Source organism: Rhinolophus sinicus, chromosome 18, assembly GCF_057876585.1.
Source record: "Rhinolophus sinicus isolate RSI-liver-muscle chromosome 18, RSI-T2T, whole genome shotgun sequence".
Classification (NCBI taxonomy): domain Eukaryota; kingdom Metazoa; phylum Chordata; class Mammalia; order Chiroptera; family Rhinolophidae; genus Rhinolophus; species Rhinolophus sinicus.
In genome coordinates, this window is record NC_142518.1 from 63,227,660 (window position 1) to 63,247,102 (window position 19,443).

General features: G+C 37.9%; 1 protein-coding gene across 3 annotated transcripts in view; it reads left to right on the top strand.

The window, feature by feature from the left end:
• Window positions 1–19,443, top strand: part of DIAPH2 (diaphanous related formin 2) — an 832,169-nt gene that overhangs the window by 678,156 nt on the left and 134,570 nt on the right. For all 3 annotated transcript variants that reach the window (XM_019756670.3, XM_019756672.3, XM_019756671.3), the window contains one exon: window positions 1,233–1,328. In XM_019756670.3, coding sequence (XP_019612229.2) covers window positions 1,233–1,328 — 96 coding nt within the window. The remainder of the gene's footprint in view (window positions 1–1,232; window positions 1,329–19,443) is intronic.

Consider the following 19,443-nt stretch of genomic DNA (forward strand, 5'->3'; position numbering starts at 1 on the left):
CTTTATTTATTTATTTATTTATTTATTTATTTATTTTCCATTTGGTAGCCTGTCCCAGAGAATTCGTTTTAGAATAAATGATTATAATTATAGAAGACATCTCAAATCAAATGAAGAACATTGCCAAAAAAGATTTTGGCTTGCTCTTGCCGCATAAGAGAATACCTTATTTCTGTGATCTGATACCCCGTAGTCCTAAGTTTAACTTTGGAATTTAACTCAGAAACAATTTCTTCTCCCTCACTCCTTCCTTTTTGTTCTCTTCACCCTCCTGTCTACAAATATCCTCTACCCCAGACCCACACATTTAGCTACCACGCAAATTAACCATCTAGTCAGGGTCCTTTTCATCAGTTAGGCCATTTGGGAAAAGGGGCCTCAGCTCACACTGCTTGTTATCCACAGTGTAGTGAGAGTGTCTAGCAATTGACACCTTGAGACAAATGCTCTAACAAATCTTAAAAGTGTTTTTGATGGCCAGAGTTGTCAAAGGTGAAATGTTCTACATAGGTTTCCATTAGGAATTTCCATGAACATCTTTTGAGTACTCCACTCATGCATGCTTAACAGTTCTTTCCCATAGGAAAAGCTTAGAAACACAGCAGCATTCTAAAGTGATGATGAGACTCTGGTTAATGTTGCTCAAATGTAAAAATGTGGCCTTTCAGATGATGTGGTCACCTTTTCCTTCTACAATGTCAGCATTTTGAAATGGAGAAAGGATGTGGATTAGGGAGGAATTGAATGCAAATGTGTTTTGCAAATAGTGTCTTTTGAGGTAATCTCAGATGATGGTTGAATGCTGAAGGTATTAATACAATCAGTATTTAACCTTGTGTAACTCCGCTTCATCAAATCACACCCTGTGCATTGATTGCGTTAAGCTGGGTCAACGGTTTCTTGCTTAGGAATATCTTGTAAGAATCTTAACAGGAAGGCAGCAGTTGCTGATCAGCTACTGTTTGTTTGCATACTGAGCGTGTCATCAATAATACAAAAGACAAGGTCTTTAAGTTGAAAGAACGGTGGGATTGGCATGAATTTTGCTTAATAGTGTGTAATAAGCAAAGTAGTGTGTGGTGCCAGCAGCTGACAGGATCCATTATGTTAAAACAGATATATGTCTTTAATTTAGAGGTATTATGTAAATCTGACAGGAGTTTTCCCCTTTATTTTCCTGTAGTTTAACTTTAATTGCTCCAAGATTAATTCCGATTTCTCCTTTCCTCCAGAGGGCGATGAGACTGGCGTGATGGATAATCTTCTAGAAGCCCTACAATCAGGTGCAGCGTTTCGAGACCGCAGAAAGAGGATTCCCAGGAATCCAGGTAAGACCCCTTCCAGCTCACGTGGTATTGTAAAATGTGAATGTTCAGAGCCAAGGACCGGGGGGGGGGGGGGGGGGGGGGCTGGCGGGGAACCTTCCCCATGAAGATTTTTTTTGACAGTTGATCTCAGTTCATGTGTGAATTCTCAGTAGGCTTCTACACCTACATGATTGCAAGTTTGAATCCTGTAAAAGTATCTTCAGATAACTGTAGACTTTGCAAAAAAAAAAAAATCAGAAATAGGGACTCCCACTGTGTTTAATATTAAGTATTTTTAATTGTTATTTTATGAGCATGTGGTTTAGGTGGAAGGTGTGGTTTAAAACCATAAATGTAATTAAATCATTAAAAGTAATTGGCCATAAGGATGTCCCCATTAGCTATTACACGTGAGGAAACTGAGATAATGTTTCTTTCTAGAGGCCATTTTGGCTTTGCAGTGCAGTTCATCCTCCATGTTAATAAAGAGAGGTGAGGCAGAGATAATCCAAGGTCCCCCGAAATCCCAAAGCATTGGAGTACATGTTTGTATGTGTTTTTTAATTAGTCACCAAGCCACACTATGAAAGTTGTTCTCAGGGGAAGAAAAAACATGAAAGAAGCAAAACAACCTCCCTCACTCAAGTATAACTATAAAGTTGTCTGCCTTCTCTGTTTATACACTATGGCTGAAGTAAATAATAGCTCCTCTCAGGATAATCCAAATAGGCTGAGTTAGCCATCTCCTCAAGTAAGTTTTGATATTTTTTAGTTGATATGTTTCTTAAAGTAGAGGAAGAAATTAGTTGCATTGGTTTAAACAGTCTTCTTCATGGGCTGTAAAGCTATATGGAGAAGTAAATGGAAAAAAGGAAAATTAATGGTAAATATGTAAACTCTACTTAATTTAGATGAGTAAGATTCACCTTGAATAGCCTACAGTTCAAAAAACATTCTGTATTTGGACTAGAAACTATCATACGTCATTACAATGGAAATTTAGATTCTCAAAACCATTGTACTCCAACAAACCAGTGAAAGAAATGGAGCCCAGTACAGAGTTATCCAGGCAGCTTTTGGCAATGGTGAAATCCATGGCAGAAGACAGTATACGCTATATTCAACCTTTTTATGTTTGGGTGACTCCTGGTGGGTGGTTTTACCCTGAAGGTAAGATATGGTTGAGAATAGAGAAGCATTTTGGCTGGAGTATAACACTGCTTTGTGTGTATGAAGACACGGACGATGTGGAAGACTGGAGGAAAGAAAATTAAAATCTATATTCATATGTTCATACTCGTTTCTTAGGGTAATGCTGGCAAGGCAGAATGTTAGGAACATTACTGATCTGTAACTAGGAGGCAGCCGTCCCATCTCCCCTCAGTCCTTATCTGTGAAATGAGAATGTTCTCCCATGCCATCAGGGGCCCCCTTTCACCTCTTAAGGAAAACGGAAACCTTCACCGTTCTTTCTTGAACCATCACATCATTAATAGTCAGTGAAAAGCAAACTGAAGCAATTTTTATATCAATTCAGTTCTCGGTTGAGCAGCTGGTACGTAAAAACTACTCAGTGCCTTCCTAGAACTGCCATCATCTTGCTAGTGTGTTTATTTTAAAAATACTTTTGCTAAGGTCCCTGTCTGATTAGTCTCACACCTCAGACTGACTCTAGAAAGACTGCTGGGAGACAGCGAACATTCCATGGGGTTTCTGTTAGTCTGGTACTTAAGGGAATAGAGTGTTGTCAACTGTGAAACACCAAGAATCTATTTAGAAACTGCATAATTTTAGGGTACTGATTCCAAGTAATCTAAATTGGGATCTCCTTTGGTTTGTAGCCGGAGTGCCTCCATGGTCACATAGGGTCCAAAATATCAGTTTGTTTAGCCGTGGCAGTCATTACAAGTGGCAGCAGCCAATGCAAATGTCCAGCGGAAAAGGGAAACTAGACGACAGGCCCTGGCGATGGTTGGCACAGCATCTTGGCCATTAGTAGAAGAGCTGACACGTGGGAGAGGAGAAAGCAGGCTCAGAGGGGTCAAGTCTGCCCAAAACTTTCCTGTCTGTTCGCCCTGTTCTACAAGCAACAGAACCAGGGTTGTTTTTTTTTTTTCCCACATTTCCTCTTTGTTTCTTCCTTTCCTAGCTACATCATCTTTTCCCGCTGGCCCCCTTTGTGTTGACTTTCTTAGGCGCCTTACTTGGTTCCTTTCTGATATCCCATTGACTTTATATCGTTACGCTTTCCCTGTTCACCACCGGCACCCTTGCTGCTGTCCAATAATCTCCACTTCACTGTGATGAGATACAAGCAGTAAAACCAAATTATTCTCAAAAAAGGGCTATTCTCTCCAAGTAAAGTCAAATAAGAGGAAATAGCCAAAAATCTGAAATTAGAGCCAACCACCAACAGCAGAGATGTAGTTTGCTGCTTGCTGTCTCCAGTACCATCACTTACAGATGGAAATAATCGCATGTGAAATACAGAGTTCTACGATTCTTCTTTGAATTGCAGTGTTTTCAGTTCCGTATTTAAACAAAATGAGGTGGTAGTCTGATTGTTCATTAGAAAATGAAAACATTAATAAATGGTATCATTAGTTGCCTGAATTACAGATCTTCCACACTGAGCCTGTATCCCCTCCCTGAGAGTCACCCACGTTAGGTAACTCGGAAGGAGCTCCCAAAGATAGTGTGCAGCCGAGTCGGCTGGGTGAGCTGTTTCCGTTACAGACACCAAAAGACATTTAAAGGGAGACTCTCATATCAGGAGTGATGTTGAAAATATGAATAACTGATGTAACACAGGCCCCAACTAGTCAGAATGTACACAGCAGTAAGTAGTCACTGTGGGTGGACTAATTCATATGGGCTGAATATCAACCCAAATTATAGCTTTGCTGATATCAAACTCTGAGATTAGGAAATGAGCCCCTAAACATTCATTAGTTTATCGTACTTCTGCGAAAGGTGCTGTGCTCGACAAGATGGAAGATACAAAAATAATTAAGATAAGATTTCCTTAGTTGTAAGACCTTTGTGTCTTCTAGGAAGGATAAAAAGTACTGCAGAGTAAAGCAGATGATAATAGGCACATGCAAGCGCTGTTAATAACGTATTATGTGAGCTCAGAGAAGGGAAATATCGGGCCTTATTGGATATATCAGGAAAAAAACACAGAGAAAAAAGCTTGAAAGGACGAGTATGTATTTCAGCAGTAGGAGTTGGAGGTGGGGATAAGAAGCATTTTTATCAAAGGAAATGTCATTAAGAAAAATACAAAGGTAAGAAAATATAAAGCATTTTGGGAGAATGGCAAATAGTACAGCTAGTAAGAAAACAGGCTATATAACATGTAAAAATATGGAGCTAATTCTGGAAAAGTAGGTTGGTGCCACATCATAGAGTATTTGAATAAGACACTAAGGTGTTAGCATACCATTCTTTAGGCACGGGGATATACTGAAAGCTTTTAAGCCGCTGAGGAGCCTGATCAAAGCTGTATGTTAGGACATCTAATCTATAGACATGTGAGTGATGAATTAGGATTCTACTGTCATATTCTTAGTCCAAGGAGATAACTTCGGGGAAGAGGAGTAACCAGGAGTCAAAGATGATCCCAGGGTTTTGAGTATGATTAGTTTGGAAGGACAGTTGGGTTACGAAAGAAAACTACTCTGGTCAGGGAAAGGAGTGCTGATAGAAGGTAAATTCCGTTTTCAGTCAGTGAAACTGAAAGTGGTAGCCGAGCACTGAGGTCAAGATGCACGAAAGTTTCTCGGGAATATTGGTGTAGATTTCATCACAAGATGATTGAGTTCATGAGCTTTCTGGTTATAGCGTGGAAATGGAAGCGATTGTTAGAGGTATTATTAAGAGAAAAGCGATCCAAAACCAGAACCTTGAATATGCCTCCACTTAGGGGCTAAAAGTAGAACTAGCAAAGAAGACAGACAAAGAGCAAGCAGGTGGGCCAGTGGAAAGAGAATCAAGACACTATTTTTCTAGAAGCAAAGGAAGAGGGAAGTATTCAGAAAGCAAAGAGTTGGGCATATTCAACAATGACGTATACTGCAGTGGAATAAAAAAGAATAAAGAGCAACCATTTGCCATTTAGGAGCTTTCTAGTGACTTTTTCAGGGCATCTTTTCAATATTGAGATGGAACTGGGAGCTGAATTCAGGAACCAAGCAATGAGTAGACAGGGAGGCTACAGGGACAGATTGGATTCATTCAACAATTGAGCAGTTCTATTGAATGCCTGCTGGGTGTCGGGTACTGGGTTAGGAGGTACTGAGGAGACAACACCAAATGGGCCACTTGCCTTGAGGAGTTTACATACTATTTGAGAAAAGATGAATGTAAGCCATGTGATAAAATTGCGACACAGTCTTATACTATGTGCCGTAATGAGAGGAATTGTGTGCTTGTGCATTACAGGAGTTTGAGTAACTTTCCACATCCCCTCACCACTCGAGAGCCTTTGCATCCCTAGAATATGAACTGTGCTTTCTAGAAGCTTGGAGGGTAAAAGGACCGTCTCAGTTTTCCTAGTATGGATCTATCATCTATGAATTTTGCGAAATCTTTCTGGACCCTCTTTGTTATAACGTTTGTTAGCACTTAAGGTAGTAAGTTCCATATGTTTACAATCCACTTTGTAAAGAATTGCCCATCCGTATTCCTGACTTTGTCATAAGATCTAAGGTCAGCTTTGGAGGATAAACACACACACACACAGAGGAAAAACCTTGCAGTAGTGAAAAGCACACTTAAATATAAATACACAATGCCACATCTGTTGCTTCTCTTGCTTTACCCAACTTGACTTCTCTATTCTTTGCCCACTGTAAGTACATATAAACAGGCTGCTCAGCAATACATATCTAACTTAGCTGTTTTGGCCGTGACTAGATTTTGATATATAGTTCTAGACATTAAAAAAAAAATACACACACAAGAGAAGCATTATAAAGAAATGAAACCAGGAAACAGAATAAATGTGATTTGGTTTTAGAACCACACAGGGCAACCACGGAAACTAAATTTGAAAAAACAAAAGAAACTCAGGAGACACATGATCCTAGTTTTATGGATCAGCAAGATAACAGTATAAATGAGAAGGTATAATTTACCATTTGAGAACAGATAGGGGACAAGAAACAATGATATTCAACAGAGGAAAACGACAGACTCTAAGTATTAGGGAAAATATCCTTATAGCAAAGCAAAGCCCACATTTTCCTAGGCCTGTCTGTCTCACATAAATAACAAAACCCACATTTTCCTGGCTCTTCTCTCCATGTACACATCTAGGACGTCGGTTGCCTATAAGGGATCTCTGAAGCATTTCTAGAAGTTCTCAGGGGGCATTTCACAAACACAGTCACTCACTACTGTTCCTCTACCTTTACCTAGCATCCCACGCATTTCCACGTCTGCTGTTGGTTATAGCTGGCACTGTCACGCCCTCACAATGCCACAGCTTGACAGGAGTCTGTAGCAGAGTGAGGAGAAATGCCTCTCTCTTCCTTTCGTGTGGCACTCCACCAGTGTACCAAGTAGTCCCACTTATATCTCAGTCTTATATCCATCTTTAGACAAACAACCTTCAGTTTTAATAGCCTTCTTAATCCCCATAGGATTTGACCTCATACAGCAAGGCCCAAAGACAAGCTCATGACAGATCCCATGTAGAGCTCAGTCTTATCCTCCCTTTTCTATGACCAAAGTCTGTTGGGGTTTGGTGTTTGTTTCTCTTTCATTATTATTAGGTCAAGCTGGTCATTCATTCAAAACTGTTTACTTCTCTCTCCCTTAGGATAAGTTCTTTCCCATGAGGCTCCTCAGTCTCTATTTTGTGTTAGAATCTTAGATAGGCCAACGAAACCCTATTTTGTCTATAGTACAGTTGTTATGTTTTAATGTGCAATTCAAATCTAGTAAAACATGACATAGTGCAAGCAAATCAACAAAAACATGGCATTCATCCAAATAATATTTACTGATCAGATACTAGGGTTCAGGCAACAGTGCTAGAGCCCTGGAGTGCAAAGATGGACAAAGCATGGGTCTTGCCCTCAAAAACTCAGAGTCTCATGGTGAAAAGGGATGTATACATAATATAAATACTGTGATATAAGTACGCAGAAAGTCACTCAATGCTAAAAGAGCAACTAACTGCCTAGAGAATTCAAGAAAACTTTCATAATGAAAACGGCATTTGAGCTGTGTTTTGAAGGATAAAGTTTTGTCTGGAGGAGAATGGGAGGAATAGGTACTGCAGGTAAAGGAAACGGCAAATGCATGCAGTGGCGATACGGAAGAGTACAGTGGCAACGATGACAAGTTACTTGCAACAACGAAGAGCCAGCAGAGATTTTTGAGTAGAGGATTACATAATTGCACAAACACACATGTACACACACACACACGCGCACACACACATACACAAGCAAGAGGAGTTGAGGCTGGAGATAAAAGTTTTTGGAACATCTGCATATATATGGTTATAGAAACCTTGTGATCGCCCAGGAGGAGTATGTCCAGATTTGTGCTTTGGGGAATGACAATATTTAAGAGGCAAATAGAGAAATCAACAAAGGACACTGAGGGAAATAAAATGGTCAGAGAGGGAAAAGACATAGCCCCAGTGATACATGGAAGACTGAGGGTAGAGAGAATTTCAGAATGGAGGAAGTCAACAGACTCATATACTGCAGAAAGTTAAGTAGAATGGGGACTGAAAATAGACAAATGGGTTTGTCAACTAACAGGTACCAGCTGGCCATTCCCTGATCAGTTTCAGTAGAACAGTGAGGGCCAAGAGCCAGGTTCTAATGGATTAAAGAATGAAGAATATCTTTTGTACCTTACATGCTGGATCTTGAATGAAAGAAAGGTAGTTAGAAAATGAAAAGATGAATTGTATTTCTTCCAGAGATTCTAACACGAAACTCTAGACACTTTGAAGCATCTTGAATGGAGTTGCCAATCATAAATTATGCCTAATTTTACTTCCAAATGTATGACTTATTCCCCTCTTAATTCAATTGTATTTATTAAGCATAGACTGTGTCATATGGTTAAAATACTTGAGCATCCTAGCGCTTTATAGTTAACAAAGCGCTTTCTCATCTGTTGTGTGATACGTGATTCATAGCCATTGCATGCAGAGTTCTATTCTCGTAAGTTAAAATGAAGGACATGAAAGAATGGACTGGGGGTGGAGGAAGGACATTCTCGAGTTAACTGGGTAGAAGCTGGGGGAGAGTTGGGGAAGGAGACCAAAAGGATGCAGCCATCTTCAGAAAATCTTTGTCAACGTTGGAATTAAATGGTTTGGAAGTGGTGAAAGTCAGAGCTGGGCGGGTCATAGTATATGTGTGATTCTCTTGAGAATCGTGGTGAGAGAAAAGTGGTGAGAGAGAAGCAAATCCAATACTCCTTAGGCCAGCCACACTTAGTGTTCTCAGTAGCATCAGTTAGCTTGGTTACCTCTGGGCAATAACTAGAGGGTAAAAATGTTGGAGAATTGATCAACATTCAGGTTGAATGTTGAAAATACAAGAGTGGGTGGGATAATCTGGGGAAAATGAGTAGAGTGGTAGGCAAAAGACAGAACTGTGGAGAAAACAGACATTTGTGGCATTGGTTCTCAGCCCTATCTACACACTGGAATCACTTTGAGGTATTTCTAAGAAACACGTACGTCTGGTTCCTCTCTGAACCAATTCAAATCGAAATCTGTAGAGTTAGAGCCTGGGCAATATATTTTAAAAGTGATTTAGGTGATTTTAATGTGCCACAAAAGTTGAGAACCACCAATTTATGGGACTAGCTTGAAAGCTGGAACACACGAAAGGGTTGGTTATGGAGGTGTGGGAAGAAAAAGCTAGTGTGGTATTACAGAGGCCAAAAGAATAGAGCTTTTCAAAGAGAAAGTGCTGAATAGCATCAGATGTAGCCCAGAGGACCAATCAAATAAGGATTTGAAAGGATCCATCGGATTTACTGTTAAAAACTCATTGGTGACCTTAGCAAAAACAGCTTTAGGAGCATATGTTTAGAGGGGCTTGAGAGTGGGGTAGAAACTAGATTGTATTGAGTTATAAAATGCTATTAATTTTTAAAACTGCTTAATTTAGTGTCTCTTTAAAAATCACTCAATGCGAATCTTCTGAAGTATGTACCTATATTAGTTACGTATTTCTTGTTATTTGTTTTCCGTTCTTTTATGGAAATTAAAGTTTACTTTTGGGACAGACGCATGCATATGTTGATCAATAAGATCTAGGTTTGCATTAGGGGAAGCTAGAAACAGAAGATTGCTGTGTAGTATGTCCTTGATTATTTTTTGACAACTAGAGAACAAATTGCACACAGACCATTTTGCCCTATTTATATGCAAAATTGTTCTAAGCAAGCACTGATGATGTTCTCTGTAGAAATTTCAATCACTTTTGCTTGTCTGTTCTCCTACACAATATAATCAGCTCTGCCACACATTTCTTCGTTGGGATCGCTGCAGGCCAATTGGAGATAAGGTCAATTTCAGTTGATTTTTGTAAGTATGAATTTAGCAGGCTTCCTTTGGATATTGGATAAGTTAGGACAAGCAATTATTATGCAGCGATAAATTTCTCTTGGTAGTTTTAATTCCATGTCAAACATTCACAGACATGCTAATGTTGGTAGCTAAGCTCACAACCACCTGCTTATTTACAAACCTTCAATTCAGGAATAAATGGTTGGGACCCTATATGTCAGGAGCATGATACCACTCTAATATGAGCAGACATTCTGTGCATTTGTAATTACATCAACCAACAAGGTTAAACTGTCATAAAGTACCTTAAATTTTCTAGAAAACGAATTGCTTTCACAACTAAAGGGAAATAATTATTTGTTCTAATTGGTGGTTGTGATTATGGGCTTATTTCTCTTGTATGGACTCAGTAGTATATTATTGAGTGTTTTCCTTAAAAGGGAGAAGAAATTATAAATTCTGCTTCCTCTTCAGCCAAATCCATTCTGCTGCCCCATTGGCCAAAGGCAGCTAGATTTACATGGAAATGAATATACTCCCTACCCGTCCCCCAGTTTTTGTGAAAGCTTTCGGCACACCTCTCCTGTGTATTACAATTTGAACCTTACTCCTGGTAGTTCCTTTCCTTGTGTCCATTAAAATGAGAGGAGTGGAAAGTGAAGGAAAGAAGGAAGAGGACAGTGGGCGTCTTAAGTTTCATAGTACCCTTTTGAGATTCAAGCTCTTCTATTGTTCTTTGGTATTTTTTGTGTTTGCAAAAACATGAGCCCAGATACCTTGAACCTAACACAGTGCTTCACATATTCCAGGAAGCCTTTCAAGGTTATGCTCAGTGTCAACTCTCTTAAAGACATAGAAAACAGAAAGTGTTAAAATACTACAAGGCTTATGATTGTATTTCACTATTTTTGTTTTTTGTCTATTCTTTTGTTTGTTTGTTTTTTTGTTTCAGGTGTACAAAACAATGTAATAGACATTTACACCCCTCTGGTGGGGATGAGGGAGAAGGTGAGGGGATTAGAAAGCACAAATTGGTAGCCAAAATATTGCCACGGGGATATGAAGGAGTTTGGGGAATATAATCAATAATGTTGTAAAGATTTTGTAGGGTGTCAGATGGGTACTTTTCTTATTAGGGAGACCACTCCATGGCCGGTGTAGATACCTGACCACTGTACTGTATACCTGAAGCTGAATAATATTGAATGTCAGCTATATTTATGTTTATATATTATATATATATATATCACGGGATGAGGAGTACAGCACAGGGAATAGACTCAATGGAATTGTAGCAGCTATATACGATGTCAGAGGGGTAGTAGATTGGGGGAGGGGATTATCAACTTTGTATTTCAATATTAAAAGATTTATTTTCAGCACCTGGCACATAACTCAGTATAATGTAGTATATACTCTTGATAACTGCTTGTTGAATACTTCGCAATTGTCAAAAAAAATTGAATCTACACGAAAGCTTTTTCAATATATTGTACCTAAAGCTTTCTCTAAAGTTTGAAAATTTTTTGGGGGGGCGGAATGCAGGAATTAGAAATTTCCATCTATATCACTGTAAATGCAGTTCCGTTAAAGCTGAGTGTATTCAGTGGGCAAACTCAAATGTTGTGTGTATGTTACCTTCACATTACGTCTCTACTCAGTAATGTTTAGGTTTGACAAGTGAAGAAAAATTCTGAGTTTATGTAAAAAACAAAATATTACCTGTATGGATTGCTCTTTTTGTTTGTTTGTGTAATCTCTTTTCAACCTAGAAGTGGGATTACTGGGTCCTTCTTTGTCTCTTGTTATAGCTTTTGTTTTAAAGTTTGTTTTGTCGGGTATAAGTATCGCTACTCCAGCTATTTTATTCTTTTAGATTTTCATGAAATATCTTCTTCTATCACTCTACTTTCAGTCTGTGTGTATTTTTCGATCTGAAGTGAGTTTCTTGAAGGCAGCATGTATAAGAGTCTTATTTTGTTATCCATTCAACCACCCTATGTCTTTTGATTGGAGCATTTAATCCATTCACATTTAAAGTAATTGTTGATAGATATATAGTTATTGCCATTTTATTATTCATATTTTTTATCCTTTTTCCTTCTACTTCTTATTCTTAAAGAAGTCCCTATAACATTACTTGTAATACTGGTTAGGTGGCGATGGACTCCTTTAACTTTTTCTTCTCTGAGAAGCTCTTTATCTGTCCTTCAATTCTAAATGATAGCTTTGCTGGGTACATTAATCTTGGTTGTAGATCCTTGTTTTTTATCACTTTGAGTATTTCGTGCCAATCCCTTCTGGCCTGCAAGGTTTCTGTTGAGAAATCAGCTGACAGTCTTCTGGGAGTTCCCTTGTAGGCAACTAACTGCTTTTCTCTCACTGCTTTTAAGAGTCTCTCTTTGTTTTTAACCTTTACCATTTTAATTATGTGTCTTGGTGCTGGCCTCTTTGGGTTCATCTTGTTTGCTACTCTGTTTACTTCCTGGGCTTGTATGTGTATTTTTTCAGCTGGCTAGGGAAGTTTTCAATCATTATTTCTTCAAATAGGTTTTCAATTCCTTGCTCTCTCTCTTCTGCTTCTGGTACCCCTATGAGGCGAATGTTGGTACACTTGAAGTTGTCCCAGGGACCCCTTAAACTATGCTCATTGTTTTGGATTCTTTTTTGTTTTTACTCTTTTGATTGGGCGTTTTCTGCTACCTTATCTTCCAAATTACTGATTTGATCTTCTGCTTCATCCAGTCTACTGCTGATTCCCTCTAATGTATTTTTTTTATTTCAGTTATTGTGGTCTGTATTTCTGACTGGTTCTTTTTGTTTTCTATGTCCATTTTTATGTTTCCTATCTCTTTATTGATGTTCTCACTGCCATCATTGAGCATCCTTATAACCAGTGTTTTGAACTCAGCATCTGATGGATTGCTTGTCCCCATTTTGTTTAGTTCTATTTCTGGAGCTGTGTTCTGTTCTTTTATTTGAGACATGTTTCTTTGTCTCCCCATTTTGGCTGCCTCCCTGTGTTTGTTTCTATGTCTTAGGTAGGGGCACTACCATGTTTCCCCGAATATAAAACCTAGCCAGACCATCAGCTCTAATGCATCTTTTGGAGCAAATATTAATATAAGACCCGGCCTTTATTATATTATATTATATTATATTATATTATATTATATTATATTATATTATAAGACCCGGTCTTATATTAAAATAAGACCGGGTCTTATTTTAATAATTAATTTTTGTTCCAAAAGACACATTAGAGCTGATGGTCCGGCTAGGTCTTATTTTTGCGGAAACACAGTATGACTCTTGGTCTTAGCAGAGTGACCTTGTGTAGTGTTCTCCTGTGAGGCTGAGTAGCACAGTTTTCCTGGTCACCAGAGCTGGGTGCTCCAGGTGTGTGTTCCTTGTGTGTTGTGTGTGCCCTCCTGTTAAGAGTTGAGCCTTGGTTGCTGTTTACCTGTCAATGGGGGGTAATGACCCTCAGGCTGACTGGTTGTACAGACTGGCTGTGACTACAGTGGAGGAGCTGTGGTGCAAGGGCTAATCCAACAGAGCAGGATTCGCTTTAGCAGGACTCTGGCGCCTGCCCAGTCTGCCCTTTAGGTGTGTCGTCAGAACATTTTTTTTAAAAGTTTTGCAACTCTGCAAACTGGCTTCAGTTTGATCCCAGGTAAGCTTTGGAGCATGATTTTTATGCCATTACTCTTACATCCATTGTGCTTTCATTTGACTGCCACCTTTGTCATTATCAACCGAAATTACAAATTGTTCTACTCCTCCTTAGAAGGGAAAATTCCTAAATATTGCTAAAAAAAAATACAGGAAAAAGAGTGTGACAATAACATCCTTTTGTTGAAGTTTTACATATCTTCTCATCAGTCTTTGAAAATATGCTCTGTAAGACAGGAGAAGTAGACAGGAGTTAGTGAATCTCTTTAGAATAATATGAAGTAATTAATTGCTTTTCTAGCTTTCTTACAGATTTACTCAGGAGAACAGATCTTTCTGAAGTTTGAGGGCTTTTATCTAGTACAGATGAATAGTCTAAGGATTTGAATTGTTTGTTTGAGGGACTTGTAGAATCCAGCATGATATTTTCCCGTTCCACTTGGGAAGGTTTTAGCTTGAGATTTCTGAGTTTACTGGTCTGTTCTATTGTTTGTCTTGCATAGATGTACTATACAGCAAGCAATACAGTTCTCCCTGGGCAATGAACAGGGATTTTTTTTTTTCATACATTATTCACAACTCTGCAGTGGTTTCAGTAAGTCAGTGTATATCCTGGACACAAAGAAAAGAAGAAACACAAAACAAGGATATGATTTTCATATTGTTGTTTGGCAAGTTAATATTACTGTGTGTGGATTCATCTTTAGTGCCCAGTTATAATACCTATGAGACTTTTAGCAGCCTCATAGCTATTAATCAAAAATAGACATGTTTATCTTATGTCCTAATAAATTTACAGTTTATCTTCAAATATTTGGAGCTAACCTATGAAGGGAAGCTTTAATCAGGAGGGATAAGCAGTATGACTTTTTATGAATATTCGAATGTTTATTTTAGTTATGTTTGTGACATTATTTCAGTTGTTTATATCAGTGCTACTTTAAGTGGCAGATATGCCTGTGCTTCGTACATATTTGTGTGTTGCATTTTGTCATATCAACAGATAATTGGAATCAAACATTCTTGAATTGAAAAAGGACTTCTAAAAGACCTTTTCTAGTGTATAGGTTTCACTTTATGGTTCAACTTTAAAAGAACTTTCATGTACGTATAGAAAACATTAAAAGAAGTCCAGTTAATAATTCTAAAACCCCACAACATGAAGGTACCAAGAGGATGACCATCTTTAGTGACTGGGATGATGGTCCAAAGTAGAAAATATATTTAGAAATAAAGTTCCAACATAATGAGTTTCTAGGAAATTATTAGAGGATTTTTAAGTGTTGAATTCAGGTGGGATCAGATGGGGAAGGACAAATGAGAAGAAAAATATCACATCTAGAAATTTGAATACTTTTTTCAGTTGCCATAAATAGTATCAATCAATTTGCATGGCTCATTTAGAACTGAAACTTCCTGGCAGAGGAAGATGCAAAACACTGAAAAGGGATTATGGTCAAGTTGAATGTTGTCCACACAGATTCTGTGCATTATAGATTATCTTTATGCTTCCAATTTCTTAACTTTTTTCCTACTTACTGTGCTTTGTGGTCCTGGAGCCCTTTGTACACCATTTTCCTCACTTCCCTTCTGCTGCTTCAGAACAATCCTGTTTTATCTGTTTACGTCCCTCGCAACACTATTTCCCACCTCCTTTGCCCCAATCTGATATTCCTCATATTAGCTGTGGGAAAGAAAAACTAGTGGAAAAAATGGGGAAATATAATTGTGTCAGCATTGTTTGAAGTCTGTTTTACTTCTCTTAAGTCTCAGCATTCTGTCTCTTCTAGGAAAATAAACCAAAAAACAAGATTGACACTACTTACTGCTCCAAATCAAGGCCCTCTTACTTTATGCAAAATTATTCCGGTCTTGGTGGCAGGGTAATGAAGGAAATTTCAAAGGTACAGAGAAAAGTTCTGAGATGGGCTATTGGCTCACAGCCATTTTAGAATTATGATGTCATCACTTCTGGAATTTATAAATGCTCATAATAGTGAGTAAAGCAGCAAATAGATGATAAACCTTTTGTAAAACTACATATAAATTATTTTAACAATAATTTAGTATAGATAATTGTGAAATGGCTACATGATTTATTTTTCTCTCAAAAGGTAGTCACTCTGAAAAACAAAATGCGTTTTCATAAAAGTTCTTCAAACAACAACACACAATTTTTTATAGCTTGACAGGTGTGAATGTGTACAATGAAAAGGAAACAGTTACAGAATTGTACACTTGAAACCTATGTAACTTTACTAACCATTGTCACCCCAATGAACTTTAAAAAAATTTTAAAAAATAAAGAAAGGAAAGAGTTGGGGATTCAATTAGTAGAGTAGTTTGACAGGTTTAGTATTTTTTAATTTTTGTCTCTAAATTTATTACCAAGGGATGTGAAACAAAAAAATTTTTAAAGCATTTTTCTTATACTCTAATTTATATCAAATCATGCAAAAACATTTTTATTATGCATTATGCATCACTTTTTAAACTACTACTTAACTTCCATTCTTAGCCATCAAAGAGTTTTTGGTCTCCTAGTTGATTTGGCTATAAAAGTTAAATGTGGCAATTTTTTTTTAATGGAAAAGAAACTTAATTTTTTTTTCTTTTTTCTTTTTTAAGATTTTATTGGGGAAGGGGAACAGGACTCTATTGAGGAACAGTGTGTACTTCCAGGCCTTTTTTTCCAAGTCAAGTTGTTGTCCTTTCAATCTTAGTTATGGAGGGTGCCATTCAGCTTCAAGTTGTTATCCTTTCAGTCTTAGTTGTGGAGGGTGCAGCTCAGCTCCAGGTCCAGTTGCCGTTTTCTAGTTGCAGGGGGCACAGCCCACCATCCCTTGCAGGAGTCGAACCGGCAACCTTGTGGTTGAGAGGACGTGCTCCAACCAACTGAGCCATCCGGGAGCTCAGCGGCAGCTCAGCTCAAGGTGCCGTGTTCAATCATAGTTGCAGGGGGCGCTGCCCACCATCCCTTGCGGGAGTTGAGGAATCGAACTGGCAACCTTGTGGTTGAGAGCCCATGCTCCAACCAACTGAGCCATTCGGGAGGCAGCTCAGTTCAAGGTGCCGTGTTCAATCTTAGTTGCAGGGGGCGGAGCCCACCATCCCTTGCGGGACTCGAGGAGTTGAACCGGCAACCTTGTGGTTGAGAGCCCACTGGCCCATTTGGGAATCGAACCGGCAGCCTTCGGAGTTAGGAGCATGGAGCTCTAACCGCCTGAGCCACCAGGCCGGCCCCAAGAAACTTAATTTTGAATTATGGCTTCCTTTGTCTTTTTTTCTGGGCTCTGTAACGTGGTACATGTCCTGGCATAATGGAAGGTAAAAAGGGTAGTGGTTGGGTGGAATTCGTCACAGCATTTCACTTCCTCACTGTATGACCAAAGCTGCTTTTGTACCAATTAGCAATGACCTTTTATTCTAGCCTCAGGATATGAGATTATTGCAGTCTATCGTTTCTGAAATATTTTCTTTGTGATATTAGTTTAAGCATATTTCCTTACAGTGCGAACTCTTCTTTCATGGTTGGTTTTTTTGTTTTGTTTTGTTTTTCCATGTGCTGCTTCTTTCCACTAAGCTGCTAAATCTTTCACAGAGGAATTAAACGTAATGTTTGTAGAAACAAGAATAGCTTGTGCCCTTTTCTGAGTGTCCTACTTCAGAAATATCGCAGCTGCAGTGGTATTATGTGCCCTCATTTCTTCCTGTTGCTCTCTGCAGGGAACTTCCTGCTTTAAGGTAGACCCAAGGTCTTTTATTCCGGGATTTTCACCTTCTAAATGAAGTGAATGTTTCAGTCGTGTTTTTAAAGCATGTTGTTTCTTTGTCAACTTATTTCATGTTGGTTGACTATGCAACTTGTGGGGAAAATGGGGACTGAGAGAGTATAAATGAATATTTACAAATCAATCTTTCCTAACCAACCCAAAGCAAGGGCTTTATGAATACAGTCACAGTGACACGGTCTTTAGAGATGACACACAGTGTGCTACCTGTGTTTCTGATACAGGAATCATTTCCACAGGCCAAAAAAAAACACATCGTAAATGCAGCTAAAATGAAAACAAGCCACTGGTACATTTTTTTATGGTGCTCTGGTCATCGGACTACACTGTTGCCAAATGGAAAGGTCTTACCTGACTTGCATTTGGGGCAGAGAAGAAGAGGACTTTACTGAGGTTTGCCTTGTTAAGCCCACTTCCTCTAAAGCATTGCTTTTATGTGATTCTTCCATTTTTCTTTCCCATCCACTTGTCATTTTGTTTCAACTTGAATATCACCCAGTTTATGAAATGGCCACTGCTTTTGAAGTTCATTTTGAAGCACTCTAAATTTTATTATGGAAAAAAAAAAATTTTTTTTCTAAAACAAAATAGGTGATCAAACAAATTTGTTAAATCCCATTCGAATAATAGAGGCAAACTTGACTTATACAACTTTGACATCTCATTGGAATCTTTTGCGCATGCTTTCCTGAGAGCTGCTACCACTTGTGAAATTTGGATAGGAGAGAACAAAACAGAGATAGTTAAATATTACTTGTTTTAAATTCATTTTAGATCACACAGAACCACATCTTTATTATTAAAGTGAGAAATTCAGTATATACTCCAAAGTGTTCTCCTCTTCTATCTCCTTTAGTAATATCAAAATTCTGCATCAGAAGAACAGGGGCATTAATATTTTGTTATGGTATAAATATTTTTAGTAATTAACAAAGTTAAAAAATTCTTTTTCTCACATTTATAATTTTTCTTAGGCTAATTAAAACCAAAGTCATATAAGTAATTTATATTACTGACTACCTGCCATTTCAACTGGAAGGGAAAATAAAAGTTTTAAAATAGAAAAGAAATAAGCGTGCTTTGAAAAGACTATATGTATCATTAACGATTTTTGTAGTTTATATTTTCCTAATAAGCTCGTTTTGAAATGTAAATACATTAAGTTGGAAATGAATCTTACTTATATGCTAGCACTGGTTATGATTCATGGTTAGCACTGGTGCAAGCTGGTCATTTGAAAACCTCATAGATTTTTAGAGCTTTTTGTACCCATTGGTGTCAACTGTACAAATGATAAAATAACAATCAAAGGACTGATGGCTTTATGTAATGGTTATTGTGCTCTAAATATATTTTATGTTTGGACATTAAATGTCAATCTTGCCTTGGTATCTACTCTGCAAAACTCTACTGCCCATTCCTGATACTCTTTAACTGAGGTTATTAGTCCTTTGATAGTACTGCATGTTATTGACAGTATCTTTTAATTTGCTTAATTTGCTGACGTTTTGTGTGTTAAGTTTTTACTTTGGGATTTTTTAAATGCCAGATTTGTGCTTAAAATAGAAAAGCCCTCCACTAATAAGATTTAGTCATATCATCTAAGTACTATAGAGTTGTCCCAGATGTAATAGGGAGAGATAAAGACGGGATCACAGATAATAAATTTGCCCTGCTTTCTCCACAGAGTTATTACTGCAAGCTTCAAATCTCAGCTTTTATTGATAAATATAAATATGGGTTATGTAAGGAAAGCCTATGCCTATTTATAATAACATGCAAATCTGGTTTTAGTAGTTGCTTTAGGCCAACCCGCTCCATAAACAGTCCCAAGGCAGTTTGAAAACAGGTATTTGTTGCATAATCTGTTTTTATTGCATATGAATTTTATTTTATGATTTTTGTAATTAAAGTAATAAAACTAAATAATATTTCCTGGATAACTAGCAATTAAACAACTTTACACAATATAAGTGTATTTTATCTTGTGAAACAACTGATGGCCATTCAAAAGGAAGATTGTTGAGGAGGGGTGGGAAACGGTAGTATTTTCAATTGGTTACCAGGCTTTTAACAAAACAATTCCTGTTATAATCCTAGAGAATTTCATCTGATTATA